At 39.7% G+C, this 23,482-nt stretch overlaps 1 protein-coding gene across 1 annotated transcript in view; it reads right to left on the bottom strand.

The window, feature by feature from the left end:
* Positions 1-475: 475 nt before the first annotated feature.
* LOC117528100 (protein shisa-6) overlaps positions 476-23,482 on the bottom strand; it is a 257,952-nt gene continuing 234,945 nt past the window's right edge. The window contains exons 5-7 of the mRNA XM_034190645.1: positions 16,283-16,345; positions 12,884-13,012; positions 476-1,623 (exon numbers count right to left, since the gene is read on the bottom strand). Coding sequence (XP_034046536.1) covers positions 1,034-1,623; positions 12,884-13,012; positions 16,283-16,345 — 782 coding nt within the window. The 3' untranslated portion in view covers positions 476-1,033. The remainder of the gene's footprint in view (positions 1,624-12,883; positions 13,013-16,282; positions 16,346-23,482) is intronic.

The raw sequence follows: 23,482 nt of genomic DNA, 5'->3' as shown, positions 1-23,482 counted from the left end.
TCATCCCTGTTGCTTGCGCATCTTTTCCGACCACACTTTTCCCTTCCAGTCAACTTTCCATGAAGATGCTTTGATCCAGCACTCTATGAACAGCCAGCCCTTTCAGCAATGGCCTTCTGTGTCTTACCCTCCTTGTGGAGGGTATCATTCAGTGAGCGTCTTCTGGACCACTGTCAGGTCAGCAGTCTTCCACATGATTGTCGTTGTGTGGACTCAACCAGACTGGGAGTTACATGGTATTTATACTGCACAAATAATGACTTACTCAACCTTTAAATGAAATATTCCAGTATTTTAAGATGTTTGTTTTTGCTGTAGAACATAATTATCAACACTGAAATGAAATAATAATAACTCAAACATTTTAGTACATATGTCATAAGTGTAGAACATATAACAGTTTCAATTTAATGAAATAAAATAACTGACAAAAAAGAGAGAACATTTTTCAAAATATTAAAATATTTTAAGATGCACCTTTAATCTCCATTCACACTAATAAGCTGACGAGTTTTGGCCATTTACAAAACAAAAAGTAAAATCATTTTTTTTAATTAAAAAAAATGGTAATTCCTTATTTGTGCTTTATGACCCACAAATCCACTTCATTGTTGAAATGGGACAATTTTAAGAGGCACTGCATGAAGTGCTCACATCTGTCACACCAAAGATAATCTCTAAAGCTCTAACAAGGACTGAAAATACAAATAGTAAATATAATACATTTATATATTAATAAAGTTGATTCGGTTCTCTTCCATAATCCGGTGTCCAATTTAAAAAATATTATCTTCACACTGTCAAACCTCGAATGTGAAGCATCCCTCCGGTGTCAGCACACAAAGCCCTTAAGAAGCTCTAAGAGAGAAATGTCGCTGCCCGTGTTGATTCTAGTTACCAAATGCAGATGGCAAAGGAAGCTTGTGCTAAAAAGCAGGAAGAGTTTTAACATAGTAATTCAACAAGAAGACTTAATATATTTGCCAATTTTAAGGATTGCTATGGTGTCTCAGTCTCAGAGATCCTTCAGAGTTTAAACAGTAACCTCGTTTTTGCTGGCAGTACGGTATGTATGGTGTGGACCACCAGGAAGGTACTGTAGGTGGTCCACTGTGTGTGTTCGTCGGGAGGCAAATGCTTGCCTCTTAGAAGCTGAGGGTTGGTGATTGACGGTCAGTAAATTGTAGTCGTTATGGGCAGTAGGTTGAGAGTGCATCTTGGTCATCTTGTGGCGGTCCATGACAGGTGTGGTGGGCATCAACATGTCAGCGTGAGACATCGCCCGTGCCATGGCCTTCTCCCGAAACTTGTTACGCCTCGCTGCTGGGGACAACAACAGATCTTGGGACTGGAGGCGGTCTGCTGACAGTAGCTGCTCTTCAGAGAGGTTGCGGCTACTTCCGTACGCAGTGGCAGCCATGGCACCATATGAAGACAAACCATAGTCTCCACGACGTGGTGTCCTAGGAGGAGACAAAACATGGTCCTGGGACATGGCCCTCTGCACTCGACGAGGCCTTTGGCGCTGTTGGGGTTCTGCATTCAGCTTCACCATGTGGGTTGGTCCCCGTCCGCCGAAGTCAAGATGAAGATGCGTCCTGGAGTAGTACTCATCCTTCTCACCTGAGTGAAGCACCCAGAAGATAAGTATAAGTAAGTAAGTAAGAAGATAAGTAAGAGACAGACAGAGAGGTTGATGTTTAATGTAAAAAAAAAAAAAAAGCTCACTATTTGTTGCTGTAAACAATCATGATTGTGGCTTATCAGAATTTTCCTCCAGTTCCACTGAACAAAGGTAAAGGTCTTTTATATTTTTAACGTGGGAAGCCAATCAACACTTGTTTCCAGAAGGGTCCATGGCACATGTCTTTTCCAACTTCCTGGCACCCCAATTCAATGATCATACTGCTGGAGACCAGGGAACAAACCCTGATCACCAGCAGCACTCTACAGAGTGCACTTGGTTGCTTAAATTTGGTCTTAAATGCACAAAGAACAATACTTGTTTTACACACTCTAAGATACAAGATCTGTGCATAGGTTTGATAGACCGAGCTTTGAGCTAGACTGGGAAGGGGTGTGTGCATGTGTATGTGCAGAAACAGGAGTTTTATGTGTGGGTGGGGTTGTGCATTTCATTGCCACAGTTACTGTTGCTGGGCATATCTGTAATATTTGCTGAGTGTAAAGCTTCAATCAAATCAGCACAGATTATTTAAAACATTAACGGCTGCATCATGAAATTTCATATTTTACTGAACTTTTACTCAAGATCTGACTTTTCAAAGCAAACTGTTGGTGTTCGGTTCTGTGAGGGGCCTCGGTGGTTTTGTTATGTGTTTGCTGTCTGTGGTCATGTCTGAGTCCTGTCACCTGTCTGTGTGTTCTGTCTTGGATATGTGTGAGTGTGTGCGTGGGTCTTGTCCACGGCTGGACTGGTTATCTGGCATACCGCCGGCCCTCGCGCATTTTGGGCCCCCTCAGGTCTGGCATTAAAAAATATATGTATATAATTATATTTTTTATTGATTGCGACGGTAAAAAATGACACATAGTGGCCCACTGGATGCTTCTCCTGAGGCACATTGGGCTAGTCCAATGACATTCCTTGGTTCTCGAAGGCCCACCCCTCCCTACAGGCCCCCACCTGACCCAAGTCATCACTCAAAGTTTTGGCTATTCGGTCCGAGCTCGAGCAGAGAACGGAGAGTTGTGCGCAAAATGGAGAAGCAAAAGAGTGGAGCTGAGAAGCGAAAGGAAAAAAGAAAACAGAAATTAAAAGATGACGCAGCAAAATGTGCCAAAATCACAGATACGTTTAAAACCACAAGCTCGACCTCGGGTTCGGGTAGTGGGGCCGCCGGTCCGTCATTTCAAACTAGCCCGGGACCGGCGTCGAGAGCACAGGTGGTGGAGAGTGAGCAGGAGGAGGAGACGGAGACGGAGAGAGACGTGACCCAGCAGGGAGAGATTGAGGTTAGAATTCATCTCAACACTTGCTAGTAGCTAGCCAATGCAGTGTAGCTATTCACCGCTTCGGCGTTTTGTTTCCCATTTATTGCCTGAAACTAAGACTAACTCGTCATCCTGACTTTCTCAAATCAGTCACAAACATGTACCCATTTGATTTATTTTCATACACTTTGACTTCTCTTGTATTGTTGCGCCAGCATACAGAACTCTTCCATTTGTCTTGAACTGTCACAAGGACTACCTGTGCTGTGTGTCTAAAGTAATTGCTAGTGCGTGTTAGTTATGGCATCCTCCCCTTTCACTTTCTCAAATCCAGCTAATATCTTATTTCTACTCTATTGCTTGTCGTGTGTTGTGCAACTATGATTTTATACAAAATGTATTTTTGTAATCTTTTCCTTCTGTAATGGCATGCCATGTCATTATGAAGACATCTCGTATGAAGTATTAGCTGCCTCGTGGCATGGCAGATGGATAGGTAAGAAGCCGACTAGCTGTGCTACTGTTTAGCAATTGCTGGTAGCCGTTCCAAGGTGGAGTAGCTACTGCCAGCCTGGTGAGAAGGGGCAGAAAGACATGTGATACGCTGTGGAATTGGCATAAAATATTTTTGGTTGTTATTAACATTCCATTCAGTAAGCTCACTGACAGTATCTCTCAACTGGAGCAATAGTAAGCTGAAAGTATGAAAATGTTTAACCTAGGAAATTATTACTAAGGGATTAATTTTATTCAGTAAGACTTAGAACATACAATAGCGGCCCAGATGGAGTTGTGCACAACACAGCCCTTTTCTTACTGTATATTAACAGAAATCATATTTACCTTATGGCCTATGCAGCACAATTTCCCTACTGTTTCCATGTTATTCATATGACCATCTATATTTAAGGACATAATACATTAGGGAATTAGGAGTTGGAGCACCTGTGTGTGTAGGTGTGTGTGTGTGTGTGTGTGTGTGTGTGTGTGTGTGTGTGTGTGTGTGTGTGTGTGTGTGTGGTGCCTTAGCTTTGGTGTCAAATAATGCTCTGACTAGATTTGGTGTCCAACTTACAGTGTTGTGTGTGTTAGTGAAATATTGCTTTGCTTAACCCTCGTAAGGTGTTTGGGTCTGTGGGACCCATTTTCAGTTTTTGCTTAAGGAAAATGGTATGAATATATATATATTTTTTTCACATTGAGATTCACTGGCCAGGGCTCATATCAGGGCTCATACCAGGGCTCATAATCAGGAAAAAAAAAAGTTAGTGACCTTATCCTCCTCTCTCTCTATCTCTCACCCTCAAAAACATACATACACAGAACTTCACATACATTCTTCTTTAGCATATGCTTCCAGACATCAGATATAGGCCTATATATATAATATATATAATTCAGATTCAAGCAATTCAGAATATTTCAGTTGGATGCAGTTCTTTCACAGCACCAGGGCACTTCCTCTGCATCATCCCAGTCCACCCAGCTGTCAATAGGTACACTAGACTTTCCTGGGGAGTAACCCTGCTCCCACAGGGTAACTCCCACAGGGAGTTGTGGACTCTTCATGCTACTGTTTCAGCAGATAAGCAGCGGTCCAATGGCCTTCACGGCCTGTAATGGACTTTCAGTCTAAAAGCACCACAGAATATTCTGTAGCTACTGCTGCTGGAAGGACAATGAGCTTATTCAATGAAGAATGACATCCAACAGTTGAATTGTTTTGCCAGTTTTCATCAAGACAAAAGGACAAAGCTGTGGTCGTGGTCATCAGCGATGAGAGGACTCATCAGCACTCAGCGCTTCCTGTGCTCGGAGTTCCTGCATGGGTAACTAGCTGTTTAGTTGTTCTGCAATTCTGCCAACACACATGCGTAACAGTAAAGTCATTACAGCCGTATTAACCTTCGCCGGCAATCAGCTCCCGGCTCACGTTTATCCATCTGCAGTTTGTGCAGATGGATAAACTGCAGATGGATTTTTCTGGCAGAATCAATGTGCACATCAACAATACCGTATCAGCACTGGGACCTGCTGCTTCAGGTCACAGTGCTGAACATAGTCGAGGGGCCTTTTAGGACCACGCAGGGCTCCAGTAGAGGACTTGGGCTCATGCAATTTCTTGTTAGCATGCTGGTCTCTCTGGTAGAGATGTGCCTGAATGCAGAATGTCACCGTATTGGCCCTCCACATGGGGCTTTCATCTCAACTGCTCTATGCATTTACTAATGACACAGGCTCCACTCCCCCCCCGCAACGATTTGCTCCAGCAAATATCCCTGAAGGCTGAGCTTTAGATGTGACGTTATAGCCAGAAAATGTCTGCTGGAGGCAAGAAAGTGTATATCGCCACAGCTTGAAGACGGGTCAAACACTCGTTCACGCTGAGAGACGCGAGGTGATTATCCACGCATACGGAAATGAAGGAGGGGCTCCGATTTATGTTTCTGTGATGAGACACAATGTTAAGTTCAGGTCACAGAGCCACAAACAGACACATTCACACCCACTCGCACACCTACGGACAATTTAAAGATCCCAATCCACCTAAACATGCCTTTGGATGTGGGATTAAACCGGAGCACCCGGAGGAAACCCATGCAAACACGGGGAGAACATGCAAACTCCAGACAGAAAGGCCACAGGTGGGAATTGAACCCATGACCTTCTCGCTGTAAGGCAACAGTGCTAACCACTAATCCACCGTGCTGCCTGCAGTCCCAACATAAATTTAAAAACATTTTTAAATAATAATAATAAAAAACAACAACAACACCATGTTAGCAATGACAGTGTGTGGTTAAATAAAGTGGTATGACTTCATTTAGAGCTGGCCTGCAGGGGGCGTATTTATGCAGATGTTTTTTCTGTTCAGCATGTTTTTTAAAAGTTTGATTTTTCTCATACAACAAATGTGAATAAAACATTCAGAGCTTCTTAACAATGTTTTCAGTGTATAATAGTGTAAAACCATGAGGTTGTCCTTTAAGAGGAGCGATGCCTATTGCTGGAAAACAAAAGCAGAACCTCTATAATCAGCTTGACGGCGCCCGAGTGTAACGTGGAACCACAAACATGTCAAAGCGCCAACATGAGCTCATTAAAGCTCCCGTTCTTATTGACTGGATCCATGTTTATGTGTCGGTTATTGATCAGAGAGCACAAACCAACACGCTGTAATCACAGAACACACGACCACGTCAGCCCCCTGAAACATCTTCAGGAAAACTTTGGAGATGTTGTAAAACAACAAGGTGGAATTCAATAATTCCCTCTTCTTTTTTGTTTTGTTTTGTTTAGATTGTTTGTGTGTGTGTGGAGGATTAAAATGGTTTGTTCATCCTGAAGGGTGTGTAATCCTTTTTAGGTTAATTAAGGAGACAGACAGCGTTTCTCCTGCTGGACTGACTCCTCTGAGGAGCTCAGATGGTTATTTTAGTTCTTTCTAACTGTCCTGGTTGTGGTGACCTGCAGCTCTGCTGCAACGTGCATATGAATAAAGTTAAAAACGGTTTTCATTTTGTCATTTGCATGTTTTGTATAATCATGGTAATGTTAGTTTTGGCTGTGCTTGCAAAGATGCCGTCGAGTGAAAATGCTTTCTTTCTTCTTTCACAAATTTTCGCACAGCGTACAGCTGCTGCTTCAAACTGAAATAAAAAAGCCTCTGTGGAGTTCTGCATGAGTCATCTCTGTGATGTTATGTATTTATTTATCATGTGTGCGTGCGTGCATGTGCTCGGCTCCAGCCAGATAATGCTGCTTGTTTGATGAGAGACTTTAAAAAAAGCAACGGAATAAAATAAACATAATGACGCATTTGATTCAAATAAATCAGACAATCATTTCCTCTGCCAAGGACATAATGTTTGTTGTCTGCCTGTCTTGTAAACAGCAAGATTACACAAAAAAAATCTACCAAGTCGATGTTCTTGAAACTCAGCAGAGAGGTGTACCATTCTGGAGTTTAGGAGTCATTTGTGCACACACCACAAGTTGAGAGCTTACTGCAAGAATCCACTGTTTAGTTCTCTCTCCGTGTCCACTTGACATTTCCTTTTGTCCAAACTGTAACAAATAACATCCAATATGCTGTCCAAATCAGGTTTATCATCTTGCTTATTTTTGGAAATTGTTATTCTAAATACCAGCACATGCTGTGGTGTGGACATATGCAACTGAGTTCCTGTCCATTGTTAAAATTGCCCACATGGGGGATAAAAAACAACCAAACAAAAAACAAACCAAAAACTACGGCTTTGATTGAATCCAAGGTGGTTGCATGATGTGGTAAATGTGAAGGAAATTAAAAGGAGAAAGTGAATAATTGTATTTATCATTTGGCACATTTAGTTCATGTCATGTTTTACAACTGACAAGGTCGAGATATTTCCTTTGTTCAGAGTTTGTCGGGTAACTGATTCATGGTGATATCAACATCCATTATTCACTATTTTTTTACCTAATATCCATAATTTATCCAAATATTGTCAACTTTACAATTTTGCAGCATTCATCCTTGACCCAGAATTCATAAATATACCCAACGGTAAATGTCAGCTCACTCCAGTTTCTCTGTGATAGAAGTTAAGACACAGACAGAGGCCACTTGGCACTTAATATATACAGTAGTGTTCAGAATAATAGTAGTACTATGTGACTAAAAAGATTAATCCAGGTTTTGAGTATATTTCTTATTGTTACATGGGAAACAAGGTACCAGTAGATTCAGTAGATTCTCACAAATCCAACAAGACCAAGCATTCATGATATGCACACTCTTAAGGCTATGAAATTGGGCTATTAGTAAAAAAAAAGTAGAAAAGTGGGTGTTCACAGTAATAGTAGCATCTGCTGTTGACGCTACAAACTCAAAACTATTATGTTCAAACTGCTTTTTTAGCAATCCTGTGAATCACTAAACTAGTATTTAGTTGTATAAACACAGTTTTTCATGATTTCTTCACATCTGTGAGGCATTAATTTTGTTGGTTTGGAACCAAGATTTTGCTCTGCTTGGGGTCATTGTCTTGTTGAAACACCCACTTCAAGGGCATGTCCTCTTCAGCATAAGGCAACATGACCTCTTCAAGTATTTTGACATATCCAAACTGATCCATGATACCTGGTATGCGATATATAGGTCCAACACCATAGTAGGAGAAACATGGCCATATCATGATGCTTGCACCACCATGCTTCACTGTCTTCACTGTGAACTGTGGCTTGAATTCAGAGTTTGGGGGTCGTCTCACAAACTGTCTGCAGCCCTTGGACCCAAAAAGAACAATTTTACTCTCATCAGTCCACAAAATATTCCTCCATTTCTCTTTAGCCCAGTTGATGTGTTCTTTGGCAAATTGTAACCTCTTCTGCACGTCTTTTATTTAACAGAGGGACTTTGCGGGGGATTCTTGGAAATAAATTAGCTTCACACAGGCGTCTTCTAACTGTCACAGCACTTACAGGTAACTCCAGACTGTCTTTGATCATCCTGGAGCTGATCAATGGGTGAGCCTTTGCCATTCTGGTTATTCTTCTATCCATTTTGATGGTTGTTTTCCGTTTTCTTCCACGCGTCTCTGTTTTTGTCCATTTTAAAGCATAAGAGATCATTGTAGATGAACAGCCTATAATTTATTGCACCTGCGTATAAGCATGTTCAACAGGTGCTGGCTTCATCCTTAAATAGGGGACACCTGATTCACACCTGTTTGTTCCACAAAACTGACGAACTCACTGACTGAACACCCCCTTTTCTACATTTTTTTTACTAACAGCCCAATTTCATAGCCTTAAGAGTGTGCATATCATGAATGCTTGGTCTTGTTGGATTTGTGAGAATCTACTGGTACCTTGTTTCCCATGTAACAATAAGAAGTATAATCAAAACCTGGATTAATCTTTTTAGTCACATAGCACTACTATTATTCTGAACACTACTGTAGATACAAATGAAACCTCAGCATTCTTACTGTGGGTTTTTTTACTGAGGTTTTTTGACTGTTTTTTTTTTTTTTTTTTTTTTTACTATTTTTTACTGTGGTTTTTTTTTACTGTATGTGTTTTTGACTGTTTTTTTACTATGTTTTTTTACTGTTTTTCTTTTACTGTGTTTTTTGACTGTTTTTTGATAGTGTTTTTTTGACTGTGATTTTTTTTGACTGTTTTTTGACTGTGTTTTTGACTGTTTTTTTTGCTGTCAGTTTTTTTGCTGTGTGTTTTTAGAGGTGTTTTTGTTGTGTTTTTTACAGTTTTTTTTTTTTTTACTTTTTTGACTGTGTTTTTTGACTATTTTTTTTTCTTTTTTTGCTGTGTGTTTTTGACTGTGGTGCTGAAGCTGCTGGTACAGCAGCTCTTATTCCGCGTCTGCTTTCTTGAGCGCACTGCAAAATGCACATCTGAAAGTCTGAGGCTCTCTTCGATGAGTTCACTGACTTCAGGGATTTATCACACTTAAGCGAGACGAGCACAGCTGCAACCTGAAACCATCCCATTACTCTTTAGTAAATCACATTTTAAGCTTGTCTGTAAGAGACTTGCTTTAAAAATGGACAGTCTGAAGTAAAGCATCTGATTAAAGTCCTGTGCGAATCCTGTTTTTCAAACGTGTGTCCGGCCTGAACTCGCAGAGCTCCACAGCGCACCTCTGACTTTTTAATCTCATCTACATTAAAAGTTAATTGTTAAAAATGCTGCAAGATTGGATTTAGATTTAGTTTCTGTCTTTCGAACATGACAAGTTGAAGAAAAGCCAAAAGTGCAAGACTGAAATTTAAAAGTTAACATTAATTATACATTAAATTACTGTGGTTGCTTACAGGAAAACAAACAAACAAAAAAGCTAAACATCTGTTGAGCGCCAAACTTTGTCAGTCAGTCGGTGCAAAAAGAATTGTGCTCATCTGTCTCGAACCAGAGACTGTTTACTGTATTTTCCGAAGTACAAGTCATATTATTTTTTACTAGTTTTGGAGACCGTGCGGCCTATACTCCGGTGCAACTTACACACTGAAGAATTTCCTATCTTTGTTGAATTTGTCTGAATTTGGTAATGTTGTGGCCTCTCTTGGCCACCGTACACAGGCACCGTATCAGGACTGTGCATCACCAAGCCGTCCTATGACTCGATTAATCTCAGAGAAAAGGATCTGATCCCTTTAAACATGACAGATGTGAGCGCAGTGCGATGGATGGCGACGTCGTTCCCACAATGTGAGAGGTGACAAATGAAGCTGCAGCAATCAGTCGTCTCCATATTTGTGCGATACCGCTAGTCTGCATATGTGAGTCAGTGTTTTCTGCAGACTGTCACGTGTCTGCGTGAGCAGCCAAGCCTCTCTAATCTGATTCATCACAAGTCAACAACAAGTGTAACGTCAGTCAGAACCATACAGGTTTACTGAAGCACTCATGATGGTGCAACAGGTTCAGAGGTTTATTTGAGCTGTTGTGAGGTAAAATATAGTGCTGTACATATGTTTTAATGTTTAGAACATTTTGATAAAATTACAGCATTAAATGTTTGTTTCTCCATTGGGGTGCTGACAAAAAATTAGGAGTTGCAATATTCAAATATTCCAATTGCAACACAAATTAAATGTTTTTTTTTTAAATTCAGGAAACAATAGTGCAGCAGATAGAATGTTTACAGAGGAATCCTTCAAATGGTAACACAAGCAGCAAATTTGGCAAAAGTACACCTTAAATATTACTCTTTTGAAAAAACCGACAGGCCACTTGAATTTTCAATAGGCGGTCACGTCACTTGAAGAATTACATAGGGGTCAAAATATAAAAATTCTCCAGTCATATTGAAAATTATACCACATTATTTGTCTGATCATAAAGATTAAAAAAAAGGTATAGTTTGGGCTATCTATGACTGAATTCTATAGAGTTATGGGGTAAAAACAACAAGAATGGTGACAAAGTTCAGTTTCAGTTTGTACAGGGGTCAAAAGTTAGAGTTGCTTCAATTTTGTTCAAAGGTGATGCAAGTTATTGGTTGAGTTAATAGGGTTTCAAAAAGGAATAGTTTGCACCATGTATCATGCTTAGTTATCACAGTAGAGAAGCTTGAATCTTCGACTGGACTGGGTTGCTTGACGCGAGGACGTTTCGCTTCTAATTGCAGAAGCTTCCTCAGCTAAAATTCTTGCTCTGGTAGTCTGACTTCTGTCTTGTAGAGAAGAATAACAGAAGCCAGGAAAAGCTGGAGCTTTAAACCTAACCAGACCCCTCCTACAGACTGCTATTGGCTAGTGACTAACAATTGCTCTAATTAGCACCTGTTGTGCTCTAGTTAGCACCCTCGTAATGACAGGGCAGCTGTCCCTCCTAATGATGGGACTTATCACTTTACGGGGTAACATATGTCACATTTCATAGAAATCAATGGACGTCAACATTATTTGACCTTTACTTTAGAGACCAAACATTGAACACAGTCCAAACTATTCCATTTATTAATCCAAGTAGCTCAATCAACAATTTGCACCATTGGAGGTGATGGTCTAGTGGTTAAGGTGTTGGGCTTGAGTCCAGAAGATCATGGGTTCAAATCCCCACCTGACTGGAAAATCACTCAGGGCCCTTGGGCAAGGCCTTTAATCCCCTATTGCTCCCGGTGTGTAGTGAGCACCTTGTATGGCAGCACCCTGACATTGGGGTGAATATGAGGCATAATTATAAAGCGCTTTGAGCGTCTGATGCAGATGGAAAAGCGCTATATAAATGCAGTCCATTTACCATTTTTTACTAAAATTGGAGCAACTTTAACTTTTAACTCCTGTACAAGCTGAAATTGACCTTTGTCACCATTCTTGTTATTTTTACCCCATAACTCTATAGAATTCAGTTATAGATAGTCCAAACTATACTTTTTTGGAATCTTTGTGATCAGACAAATAATGTGGTGTAGTTTTCAATATGATTGGAGCATTTTTATATTTTAACTCCTGTGTAATTCTTCACTTGACCCCTATGTGGCCACCTATTGAAAATTCAAGTGGCCTGTAAATTTTTTCAAAAGCGCAATGTCTAAGAATTTGTGCTGGATTTGGTGCTTCTATCACCATGTGAAGTATTGTTTCAGTTATTTGCTGCACTGCAAGTACAGTTTCAGTTATATCTTCGTTCATAGACATGCTGGTTGCACCATGGCAGCACAACAATAAAATGATTGTACACAGCTTGGTTGAATACAGATGGATTTTCTTCAAATTTCAAAAGAAATGATGTACTTTTGTTATCAAAAATAAATCTGCAGTTTTACTTCATTTTATTTAAAAATATGAGATAATGTAAGTGTTAAACATTAGAAGAATTACAGTTTTAGCAGCTTTTCTAAAGTAATTTATTAGATGTTTTAAGTATGTACATTTTCTCTAAAATTAATTATACATAATAGCTGAGAATATCACCAGAAAATCCAGTTCAAAAAGCATTTTCTGTTCAGAGATAAAGATGCTATAAGAAAACATCTGGATTCATTTGTGCAACAGCTGGATAAATTGGACACGTGCACAGTGAGAACGTTGTGCACGTGAAAGGGTATGAATACTGAGTGAAATATCAGTGACCACAGTCACACCGTCGCTGCACCACAAATGTCACAGTAAAGTTGTTGGTGTAGAGAAGCTAAAAACAACCAAAAAAAGTGTGTCATTTAGAGAAGTTAACGGCAGTCAGTGGTGCGACGGTTTAATCTGTGGGAACGAGTGTGGAGGCGCTAATGTGGCGCCATGCAAGCTAACAAGTCCATTTTAACTAAAAAACTTTTCTTTTGTAATGAGAACATTTTGCACCTGCTGAGCAGACAAATATTTAGAATTTCACCTGTCTTTAATGAGCGATCAGGTGTTTTAAAGTGGCAGATGGATGACGGACCGCTGAGTGGATGTGTGCAGAGAAGACGAGTATTTACTTAAGTCAGACTTGAGGGCCAACTCGTAGGAGGGCGGCAGGTGACTGAGGTTCTGGAAGGACCTGGAGAGGGACACATCGTAGGGCTCGGTGGATGAGGTCAGGATGTTGTTTGTGCGCTGGCGTCTCTCTGCAGGAGACAGGGAGAAAGGGGGAGACGGGGGACACACAGGGGGTCTTTAATGGAGGCAGAGGGACAGAGAAGCAGCAGGCGGCCCAGGCTCAGGAACGGCTGATTTCAGTGCCTGAGTATGACGAGCTGACCTTTCATTCCTTCTGTCCATTCGTGTGTCCTGGCTATTCAGTGCATTACTCTTGGACACTTTCTGCCTTTCTCTTTTTGCTCATTTTCTCCATTTGACACACCTGTGCAATCACTCACTTTCAGCTCGAGGAGAGTGGTTTTCTACCTGATCTCCACGGACTGCCAGGACTGAATGTTTTTCATCTGTTCTGACATGCAAAACAAGTCAGCTGGCTGCAGAGCTCTAACTTATTACAGTACTTTTCTGTGGAATAATTTATGTCACCCTAAGGTGCTTCACATGGGCAAAGTCTAATCTCACCAACCCTCCTGAGCACATGACGACAGTGGTAAGGAAGGGCGTTCTTTTTTTTTTTTTTTAGGAAGAATCCTGAACCAGACCAGACTCAGAGGTGCAGCCCACTGCTTAGACCAAACTAACAATAATCTAACAAATAATAACAGAGTGCAGACAAAAAAAGTAATTAAGAAGGAATCCAGAATCAAGAGCAGAGCTGGTTCTAAAAAGTCCCAGTTTTAGGTTGCTGTTAAGTGTTGTACATCAGCATTTTTTTGGCAGGTTGTCTGGGCTAAGTGTGCAGGTCAGTATTTGTCTTGAGGTCCAGCAGATGGCACCAAACTCTAGGCCCCTGTTGCAGAAAAAGCGCCTCAGAATGAGTGAAAGAGAGCAGAATCACTCAGCTAGAAATAACAGGACTTAAAGCACTAGTTCCCAGCAGTAAACCAGCAGAGAAGCACATAGGGGGGTTACCAGCAGCTAACCCTATACTCCACTAACAGACCTAGAATTTAGACATAATGAGGCTGTGAGCTGCTCCACTGCTAATAACTCAGTTTAAAAGGAGAGAAAAAAATGGTTGATACTCCATGTGTGTTAGCCACATGAAAGGAAAACAGACGAGTCTTTAATGTAGATGTGAGTGACTCCAGATTATCAGACTGGTTTATCTCTGCAGGCAGATTGTTCCACAGATCAGGTGCACGATAAGAGAAAACTATGTGGCTTGTTGACTTCTTGAGAATCCAGTACACGGCTTCCTACACAAGGTTTAAAATTTACCCTTTGACAGTCAAATTATGCTAAATCTTCAGAGTACTTGAAGTTTTTGATTTGGTGCTAACCCTTTATGTGGTGTTTGGATGGTCACTTTTTCACAATGTGGTTACAAAATACTGGACGTGTGGGTTGTTCTTGTTGTTTTTATGGGTTAGCCCAGAGAAAAGGGAAAACGTGCACTCTGAGATATGAGCTTATATTATGAACTGTGAAATGTTGTTAGCAGTACATGCACTGAGCTTTAAGGGCCACATATAAATGAGTAAGGTCTTTGTTTTTAACTCTATATGACTTCATATTATGACATCTGGGTGACATCAAAATCAAGTTACTTAGACTATCAGATGTTTTACTGATCAATATCAGTTCTTGATCAAACCTGGAGCCACACTGGTAGCAGACATTATGGAAAATGTGTTTTTAGGTTATATTCTACTTGACTTTTCACCAGTCTGTTTCAAAGGTTAATCATCTGGAGACCTGATTAATATTCCCACCAAGTTTGGTGAAAGTATGTTCAGCCAATTGTTATTTATTTTGTTCTCTCTCTCTCTCTCTCTCTCTCTCTCTCTCTCTCTCTCTCTCTCTCTCTCTCTCTCTCTCTCTCTCTCTCTCACACTCACACTCACACTCACACTCACACTCACACTCACACTCACACTCACACTCACACACACACACACACACACACACACACACACACACACACACACACACACACACACACACACACACACACACACATATAAGGGCTGTTCATGTTATATAGTGAAAAAATAAAAGTGAGAGACTTTGGGCCACATGTTGTTTTTGTTCCACTTGGGGTTTTATAGGTTCAGACCAGATCTGAACTCAATCAGATAAGATTTGGAGGTCCCCCAGAGTGACACATGTTCCTCTCCCTTCACTGGCAAGACATCATCACCCTAACAGGAGAAGATTCTGATGCCATTATTTTTCTTTTACAGGTCTAATTGCAAAAAAAAGTGGTGGTTGATCGGTCACACAGAGGAGAACATTTCTGGAAGTTGTCTCCCCTTTTTGCTTGTTTGGGGAAAATTGTTGCTTTGTGGGGACCCATAAACAATGTCCCATTACAATAAAATTTGGCACAGATCTTTTATTTTAGTAGTGGAACAAGAACATGTGACACAAAAGATTTTGTAACATGTGACATTCTGAACAGGTCTAACACACGTGCACAGCACACAGGATAATGAGTAATGTTCATGAATGAATTTGTCTTGATACTTTCTACATGAATTTAAAAAATAATATGTAACTTTAAAAAATTTTAAACTTATATATACATATTTTAAATGCTGTCTTTAAAAATCTGGATGCCAGTAATTCTGAGCAGGAGTGTATTTTTATATAATTGACATCATTTTGTAGAGATTTGTGTTCAGTGTGTTTATTGGGATTAATCTTAGAAATTCTGATATAAGAAGTTGCTTTTTTTTTGTAAATTGATGACATAAAGATATAAAAGTGCAAACCACGCCCACTCCCTCCCAAGGGCCCCCACTGTATCACCACAGTCTGATTCCTCTTTTTAGTGTTTCATTTCATCATTCATTGATTCCATCTCAAAGCTTCTCTTCTTTCACAGAAAATGACATCCACAAAAAAATACATGGAAGGCAGTAAGAGTAATTGGATTTTCAAGAACTACAACAAGGTGCATAGCTAATTCTTCATCATCAGCTTTTTGCTTTTCATATTCTCAACTGGTTTCCATATCATTTCCCTTTAATTTCTCCATGAATGATGCACCTTTGTCATCGCAGGATTTTAATAACGTGTTTCTTACTTGCATCTACAAGTTGATTAGCTTTTTCCATTTTGACACAGCTCACAATGTGCATCTTTACGTGAGGTCAAAGTGCACCATTAAATCTCACTTACACACAGAGAGGCACGTTGGACTAAAGCCTATATCTCACATGCATTTTTGGAGATAAATTACAAAGTCTGAATTTATACATATCATCTGAAATTCTGAATTTTTCTTTTTTTTCATTTTAGTCATGCAGAATGTGTTTGTAAGCTACATGCAGCACACAGCATGTGCTTACCCAGTTTGGGAGTGAGCACCGTCAGGTCCAGGTGGCTGTGGTGGAAGTCATGGTGGTGATTTCCTGTCGCATAAAAACAAATCAAGAACACAAAACGTTAACACTGAATTTTAATATGATTTAAATGGCAAAAACCTTAAACTAAACAGTGAATGTGATTACCATATTCTGGGTAGCTGTTCAAGTATAAATAAAAATGTCATTTGTAAAGTTCAACTGTATTATTTCCCCTAAAACTCATTAACAGACATAAATCCATCTCTGGCTTTGGACAAATAAATGTATTTTCTGATGGAGTGGCTTAAATATAGACCCAACGTTTGTCATCAGAAGTGAATAAACACAGCAGAACCTCCATTATGTCGACTGGAGTCCTCAGAAACCATTTTTATTGTCGGCTTGTGATTTGATGAAAGGATGCAGAAGAAAAACACCTTCATTAAACTCAACAGAATGTCAACACAGGGAGCTCAGATCTATCTATCTATCTCTCTCTCGCTATATATATATATATATATATATGCAGTAGTGTTCAGAATAATAGTAGTGCTATGTGACTAAAAAGATTAATCCAGGTTTTGAGTATACGTATTTCTTATTGTTACATGGGAAACAAGGAACCAGTAGATTCAGTAGATTCTCACAAATCCAACAAGACCAAGCATTCATGATATGCACACTCTTAAGGCTATGAAATTGGGCTATTAGTAAAAAAGTAGAAAAGGGGGTGTTCACAATAATAGTAGTGTGGCATTCAGTCAGTGAGTTCGTCAGTTTTGTGGAACAAACAGGTGTGAATCAGGTGTCCCCTATTTAAGGATGAAGCCAGCACCTGTTGAACATGCTTTTCTCTTTGAAAGCCTGAGGAAAATGGGACGTTCAAGACATTGTTCAGAAGAACAGCGTAGTTTGATTAAAAAGTTGATTAAAAAAATCTTTAACAGTGGAATATCCGGATAAAATGCTGAAACCGACTTCTTCTGAAACTTCTCTGTTCTCTCACGACGTCCTGGATCAATAGAGCCTGAAATGTGGAGGTTTTCAGCTTGAAACAGGCTGACGACGGCGCCTGGGACCGCTGCGCGACGTCCCACTGCGTGGGAAGTCCTTAAAGCGACAGTATCACCTCAAAATCTCTCATCAGCCGTTAAAATTTTCACCGAAAACCAGCTTAATTTTTCGAACCGTGTCCACTTTGATGTGCCTCACAGGTTTAGAAAAAATTTTGATCAAACAAAGCGCCAGTCTCTCAGCAACTTCTCAGACAAAGGAATTCCGACGAGGGGCTGGACGACTCCTCCCACAAGGAGTGCTCACAGGCGAATGATGTCACCGACAGGCGTGAAAAAACTCACGCATGCGCACGAGGGTTCAAGCATGTCTGACGTAAAAACATATGAATGAAATCCATATAGTTTTTGAAAAAAATAAAAAGGACCTATACTTTATTGATAAACCTCGTATACGCAGGTGCAAAAAATTATAGGCTGTTCATCTACAATAATCTCCAATGCTTTAAAATGGACAAAAAACCAGAGACGCGTGGAAGGAAATGGAAAACAACCATCAAAATGGATAGAAGAATAACTAGAATGGCAAAGGCTCACCCATTGATCAGCTCCAGAAGGAGTTACCTGTAAGTGCTGTGACAGTTAGAAGACGCCTGTGTGACGCTAATTTATTTGCAAGAATCACCCGCAAAGTCCCTCTGTTAAATAAAAGACATGTGCAGAAGAGGTTACAATTTGCCAAAGAACACATCAAATTGCCTAAAAAGAAATGGAGAAATATTTTGTGGACTGATGAGAGTAAAATTGTTCTTTTTGCATCCAAGGGCCACAGACAGTTTGTGAGATGACCCCCAAACTCTGAATTCAAGCCACAGTTCACAGTGAAGACAGTGAAGCATGGTGGTGCAAGCATCATGATATGGGCATGTTTCTCCTACTATGGTGTTGGGCCTAGATATCACATACCAGGTATCATGGCTCAGTTTGGATATGTCAGAATACTTGAAGAGGTCATGTTGCCTTTTGTTGAAGAGGACATGCCCTTGAAATGGGTGTTTCAACAAGAAAATGACCCCAAGCACACTAGTAAACCAGCAAAATCTTGGTTCCAAACCAACAAAATTAATGCCTTGCAGATGTGAAGAAATCATGAAAAACTGTGGTTATACAACTAAATACTAGTTTAGTGATTCACAGGATTGCTAAAAAAGCAGTTTGAACATAAGAGTTTTGAGTTTGTAGCATCAACATCAGATGCTACTATTATTGGGAACACCCCCTTTTCTACTTTTTTTTTACTAATAGCCCAATTTCATAGCCTTAGAGTGTGCATATCATGAATGCTTGGTCTTGCTGGATTTGTGAGAATGTACTGAATATACTGGTACCTTGTTTCCCATGTAACAATAAGAAATATACTCAAAACCTGGATTAATCTTTTTAGTCACATAGCACCACTACATATATGTATATATATATATATACATATACATATATATATATATATATATATATATATATATATATATACACAGTTATGATCGAATGTTTACATTCACTCATTGTGGACATGAATGGCATGGTAACTTTGGTTTTTTAATAATGTCTTTAAACTGTTCTTTTGTCAGGGTAAATCATCGTACAGCAAACATTAATAACTCAAAAAAACAAACAAACAAACAAAAGAAACAAACAAGAATTCAGTGCACAGGTCTGAATTTATTTTGGACCTTCTCCAATTCATACAGGGTCAAAATGATACACACAGGCTCAATTATATACATACATTCACTTAAATCTATGTCTTTTAAAGTAACAAGGTCAAGGCCTGTTAACTCAGCGTTAGTGATCATGATTGACTGCAACATAACAGGGACGTGTTTGACAACACTCACTGGACTGGCCGATAATAATGGGAAAGTCCAAGGAACTCAGTGAATAGAAGAAAAAATTGTAGCTTTAGAAGTTGGGAAAGTCTCTTGGAGCCATTTCTAAACAACTGCAGGTTCAGAAATCATCAATTCAAACTAGAAGCACTCAGAGAGTGCAAACCTCCGCCAAGGCCATGGAGTCACTGACGCCATAACATCTACATGCCGTGGAATCATTGAACCTAAAAACGTCTAACAATGATGTTTGCTCAGTAGTAAAAAAAGTTTCATCTGCTGTGACAGGATAGCATGTATCCTTAGCGCTTGGCATCAGTTTATTGCAACTTGCACCTTTCCCAGAAGCTACTGTCATCTGAGCACTGATATTGATATTGCATGTGCTTATAGACAAAAACAAATAAGAGACAAAATTCAATTTATTATTCAACTAAACTGCAAATATATGAATTTTTTAACATTTATGAAACACTTCTCTAAACAAGGCCATAGGGTCACTGACCCTAAAGAGATTCCCTCCTTGGCACAGTGAACTATTTCTTTTTGTCTCTTTCTCTAAAATTGTATATAATAATCATTAGATTATTAATATATAAACAAAAATAAATTTAAGAAATATTACAATTTGAAAACAAAAGCACCCTAACGTGATGACAGCTGCAACTGCTTAATGCTAACTTTTAACATTGAAAATGCCATAGACATGCTAACGCGTTATCATCATGATCCGGATCGTGATCCGGATCACCACTAAAATTTAATCAGTTGTTCCTCTTGTCATTTCCAACCACTCCACAAAATTTCATCAAAATCAGTTCAAAACTTTTTGAGTTATCCTGCTGACAGACAGACAAACAAGCAAACAAACGCGACTGAAAACATAACCTCCTTGGCGGAGGTAATAACTCGACATAAGTACAAGTTAGTGAGATGTGTCACCAATTTGCAAAGGTCTGGAAGAAGACCCAAACTGTCACCCTCAGATGAGAAGAAACTGGCTAGGATGTTCTGGAACAGCATAAGAACCACCAAGGCTCAGGCCTTCCATGAACTGGAAGCTGCTGGAGCACCAGTGTTACTGTCCACAGTGAAGCACGTTTTACATCACCATGAGAGGGTCCTAAGCAAGAAAGAAGCCCCTGCCCAAAATAGCCACCTTCAAGCCAGACTGAAATTTGCAGCTGCTCACATGGACAAGGTTGTATGGTCAAATGAAACAAAGACTGAGCTATTTGGTCTCAGAATGAGGCATGTTAGGAGGAGTAAATGTGAGGCTTTCAAACCTAAGAACACTGTACCAACTGTCAGGCCTGGTGGTGGTACCATCATGCTCTGTGGCTGTTTTGCTGCCAGTGGTACCAGAGTGGTACCGGTGCCTCCAAATTATTCAGTGTCACCTCAAATCAAGAGCTACATAGTTTAAACTTGCCCATAATTGGGTGTTCCAACAGGACAACGATCCCAAACACACATCAAAACTGGTTGTAGTTTGGATAAAGCAGCCTGACATTTAAGTACTGGAGTGGTCTTCCTGAAGCCCAGCCCTCAACGCTATTGAAAATATGTAGACTACAGTGAATGTGCCAGAAAACCAACCAATTTAAATGAACTCTGCCAAGAAGAGTGGTCAAATATCCAGTCAGAATGATGTCAGAAGTTTGTTGATGGCAAGCAAACTGTCTGGTTGAGGCACAGCTTCCTAAGGGACATTTAACCAAATATTAGTTGGGTTTATGTTTACTTTGAGCCTGTATGTATAATTCTGACCCTCTGCATTAGAGAAGAACCAAAATAAATTCAAAGTTGTGGTTTTTTTTTTTGTTTTTAGTGTTGTTAATGATGTTTGCTGTACAGTCTTTCCACCCTGATAAAAGAGCAAAGACATCTTTAAAAGCCCAAAATTACCATGATGAGTGTATGTAAACTCATGACCACAACTGTACGTATGTGTGTGTGTGTGTGTGTGTGTGTGTGTGTAGTACAGTACATGCAGTATAAATGATCAAGCCATGTAGCCAGTACAAAACCAAGAAAAAGAGGACCAATCACTTAAATGAAGAAAATAATCATTTTAAGGCATTGAAACTGGAAAACCAGCACAATCTCAATTTAATTTAATTTATTTCATTTAGGAGTATATAGCGCCAAATCACAACCAAGTTGCCTCAAGGTGCTTCACACAAGTAAGGTCTAACCTTACTAACCCCCAGAGCAAGAACACAGGTGACAGTGGTAAGAAAAAAAAAAACTCCCTCTGAGGAAGAAACCTCAAGCAGACCAGACTCAAAGGGGTGACCCTCTACTTGGGCCATGATACAGACACAAATTACAGAACAATTCACAAAACGAATATACAGAAAATCTCAGTCTGGTTCCAGTTCCTGATCCACAGGACCCAAAGTACTGCACACTGGTCTCACCTGTTAAATACTTTGTCAGGTCCACTTTGCATCCTTACATGTGTTGTAAGTGCACTGTAAAAATTAAATGATCTGTTTACGTCATCTAGTTACATTAACTAGTCCCACAAAACATGATTCATTAAACAGACATGCTGCCAGTCTACTGTAAGGCCTTAAGGTCTGTCAGTTTATCAGCAATTAGTACAATAAATAAATAATGCATTCACATTAGGAAACAGTTTAATACTGTATATTTAATTTGGTGCGGGTCCCTATAAATATTCAGATTTTATGGACGAAAATATGAATTTTAAGAGGTGCATTCTTATTGGCTGAGTGCAAGTTAACAAACTGGAATAGAAGCCTGCAACTCTATTTTTTTATACCATAAAGTGTTAATCATTGTATTCATGCCATATGGAGTTTAGATTTTCACAAAATATGTAAAAAAACAACAACAACAAAAAAAAACACAACAACAACAACAAAACAACAGCGAGGTACAGGTTCTGAACCCAGTCTGTTACTTTACACTCACCCAGTGAGTATGTGAGGAAGCCAGCAAGACAACATGAAGAGCACTTTGTTTTAAATGTTTAATATCAGCACTTTGATAACCTTTGCACTGACAATCAGCACAACCTCCATCAGTTCAATCTGTAAATAAGTTATGTGACTGAACAGGGACGTGTTTAAGTCTGCAGAGTGACTGTCGGCTCGTCTCTGTGGAGTCTCTGAGTGAGTTCAGCACATCAAAATCTGTCATAATCCTCTGACAAACGGAGTCCTGCTGCTCGGCAGAGGATGAGCCGGCTTTACCGTGCACTCGGCTCTCTCTGATGTGAGCGTAAACTGTGCCGCTGTGTGTTTTCTTCCGTCTGACAGCGAGCGTTGATTTACCCAAATGATTGATTATCGCCTCTTTAGTTGGGAACACGGAAGCAGCTCCACCTCATTGTGATCTGTCTTTGCAGTCAACCATGTGATGTTTGACTAATATTGTAATCTGTGTTATATGAATTTGTGAAAGAATCTGAGACTGCCATCACACAACACTGAAGGCTGTTAAAATCATTTCCAGAGTGAAAATATTGCATTCATTCAATTAAGCCTGGTTAGCTGTCACAAAGTGGAGTCTCCCTGCACACCAATATGCACAAAGTGTGAATATGTGAGAGCTGTATCTTATTTGCATTTAAATGTGTTCATCTATCATCCTATAAAAGTGCGACAGACAATGAAAAACACTGGAGCTCTTTAGAATGCTCTGAACTGATGTGAGTGGAGGCCTGTGACATTTCAAACAAAACTTATTTCACCTTTATTAAATCTTTGAGGAAAAAAGGATTTGAATGTAGTGCTGCTGGATTTTCTCATCAATGTCAGCACATGATCAGTCCAAGAAAGCACTAAGAGCTGCATCTCGATGCCGGATAGTGCACGGCCTGTAGAGTGTGTACGGCTGGTTCCTGCCTCCTCCACAGAGCCGACTAGGAGGCAGGAACGGAACTGGGAACATTTATTTATGTTTTGTCCGTTGTACTATAATTTCCACACACACACATATATATATATATATATATATATATATATATATATATATATAGATAGATAGATAGATAGATAGATAGATAGATAGATAGATAGATAGATAGATAGAGAGAGAGAGAGAAAGCTATATATATATATATATATGATTATCAGCACCAATAATCAGTCAACCTCAGGCTGAATATCAGCACCGATAATTGGTTGACCCCCTAAAAATTATGTGCTTTATGCATATTATGTTGCCTAAAACACCCTTGTATTGCAATTCAAGTAAGTGAAATCATACGTTTATTACTGCTGAAGAAATGGCATCAATTAAACAGTCAGAAGATGTTTCTGTGCCGCATG

This window comes from Thalassophryne amazonica, chromosome 16 (assembly GCF_902500255.1).
Source record: "Thalassophryne amazonica chromosome 16, fThaAma1.1, whole genome shotgun sequence".
NCBI classification, from domain to species: domain Eukaryota; kingdom Metazoa; phylum Chordata; class Actinopteri; order Batrachoidiformes; family Batrachoididae; genus Thalassophryne; species Thalassophryne amazonica.
The sequence above is the reverse complement of the archived record's forward strand: the minus strand, read 5'-3'. Positions and strand labels throughout refer to the sequence as shown.